Source organism: Haliaeetus leucocephalus, unplaced genomic scaffold (assembly GCF_000737465.1).
Source record: "Haliaeetus leucocephalus isolate CR32 unplaced genomic scaffold, Haliaeetus_leucocephalus-4.0 Scaffold186, whole genome shotgun sequence".
NCBI classification, from domain to species: domain Eukaryota; kingdom Metazoa; phylum Chordata; class Aves; order Accipitriformes; family Accipitridae; genus Haliaeetus; species Haliaeetus leucocephalus.
Window position 1 is genome coordinate 570,671 of NW_010972622.1, and position 1,477 is coordinate 572,147.

Sequence of the window (1,477 nt, forward strand, 5' to 3'; positions counted from 1 at the left end):
GGGGGGGTGGTGGGTGGGCTCAGTCGGGATAGATGATGAAGCCAGAGAAGGTGCTGTACTTGTTGGTGTTGCCGCCGTGCACTTTGCCACCGTCCAGCTTGACGAAGACCTCATCGCCCACATCCAGGTGCAGGATGACGCTGTTGCTGGCGTAGTCGTAGTTCTGGTCCGCGTCCTGTGCGATGGCGCTGGCCCGCACCTGGGGGGCACGGCCGTCAGGGACATCCCCCCACCCACCACCCCACCATCCCTGGGGAGGGACCCTGGGAGTGGGGTGTGGGGCTAGGAATGGGGGGGCTGAGCTGCTCTGGACCCCCCCCAGCCTGCTCAGCCCCTCTGCCCATCACCGCTCAAGGTCACATCGCCCGTCTGCGGCAGAACCGGGCAAGGTAGCCAGTGTTCCCCCCTCCCCGCCGGCTCCCTAAATGTTGCCAGCCGGCAGCAGTGACAGGAGGGGACAGTGACAGAGCCCCTCCCGCACCCCGGGGTCCCCCAGGATAGGGCCACCCAAGGCCGGCTGTCGGAGCTGGGTCTCACCATCGGTGCTCGGTCCCGAGGACCTGCTGGTGACCGGATCCGGAGATGCCCGGGACCCTGTGGGACCCCAGGGCCCTCTCCTGCCCCACACTCCTGTGCTGCCCCTGGGGACCAGGGATGCCCCGGGGGGGTGGGGGCAGCTCCTGGGGCGGGAGGGCGGTGGCAAAGCTGGCATCGACCGCGCTGGATCGATCCTTGTTTCTCCCATAATAAATGGGAAGCGTCCGGGGCGAGGCGGTGCAGGAGCTGCTGGCCAGGCTACGCCTCCGTGAACAAAGGGACCGGCTGGGGGGCACAGCCTGTCCCCCCAGATGTTGGTGGCTGTCCCAGTTGGGGGCACAGCCCGTCCCCATCCCCCGCCCCCTCCGGTGTTGGTGGCTGTCCCAGTTGGGGGGCACAGCCGGTTATCTCCGGTGATGGTGGCTGTCCCAGCCAGCCCCGACAGACCCCACTCCCCACTGGCTCCAAGCCCGGCACTCCTGGGGGAGTGTGTCCCCCCTGCCCCTGCGGCAGGAGCCCCGGGGATGGGGCTTTCATGTCCCCAAGGCTGAGGCGATGGCAGGGACGGGAGCAGGGTGGCTCCCCCAGTCACCCCTTCCATGGTTCCAGAGGAGGAACGGGATGGAGGGGAGATGGGGATGGGAGTACTGGGTGGGTGGGGGGAGCAGGGATGGGGAATCAGGGATAGGGGGAAATAGGATGGAGGAAGAGGGATGGGGAGAAGAGGATGGGAATGGGGTGGGGGAATTGGATGGGGGAAACAGAATTTGGGGACTGGGGTGGGGGCAATTGGGGATGGGGGGGTGAGGATGGGTGGAGCCGGGATGGGGGATCAGGAATGGGGGGAACCAGTGATGGGGGAACTGAGATTAAGGGAAAGGAGAATGGGGAAACCGGGATGGGAGGAAACAAGATGGGAAAACCAAGATGAGGGGAGCAG

General features: G+C 66.4%; 1 protein-coding gene across 1 annotated transcript in view; it reads right to left on the reverse strand.

Annotated features, from left to right (window-relative positions):
* Window positions 1–19: 19 nt before the first annotated feature.
* The window catches only part of C1QL4 (complement component 1, q subcomponent-like 4), a 2,181-nt gene continuing 723 nt past the window's right edge, over window positions 20–1,477 (reverse strand). The window contains exon 2 of the mRNA XM_010565107.1: window positions 20–199. Within this exon, the coding sequence (XP_010563409.1) occupies window positions 20–199 (180 nt within the window). The remainder of the gene's footprint in view (window positions 200–1,477) is intronic.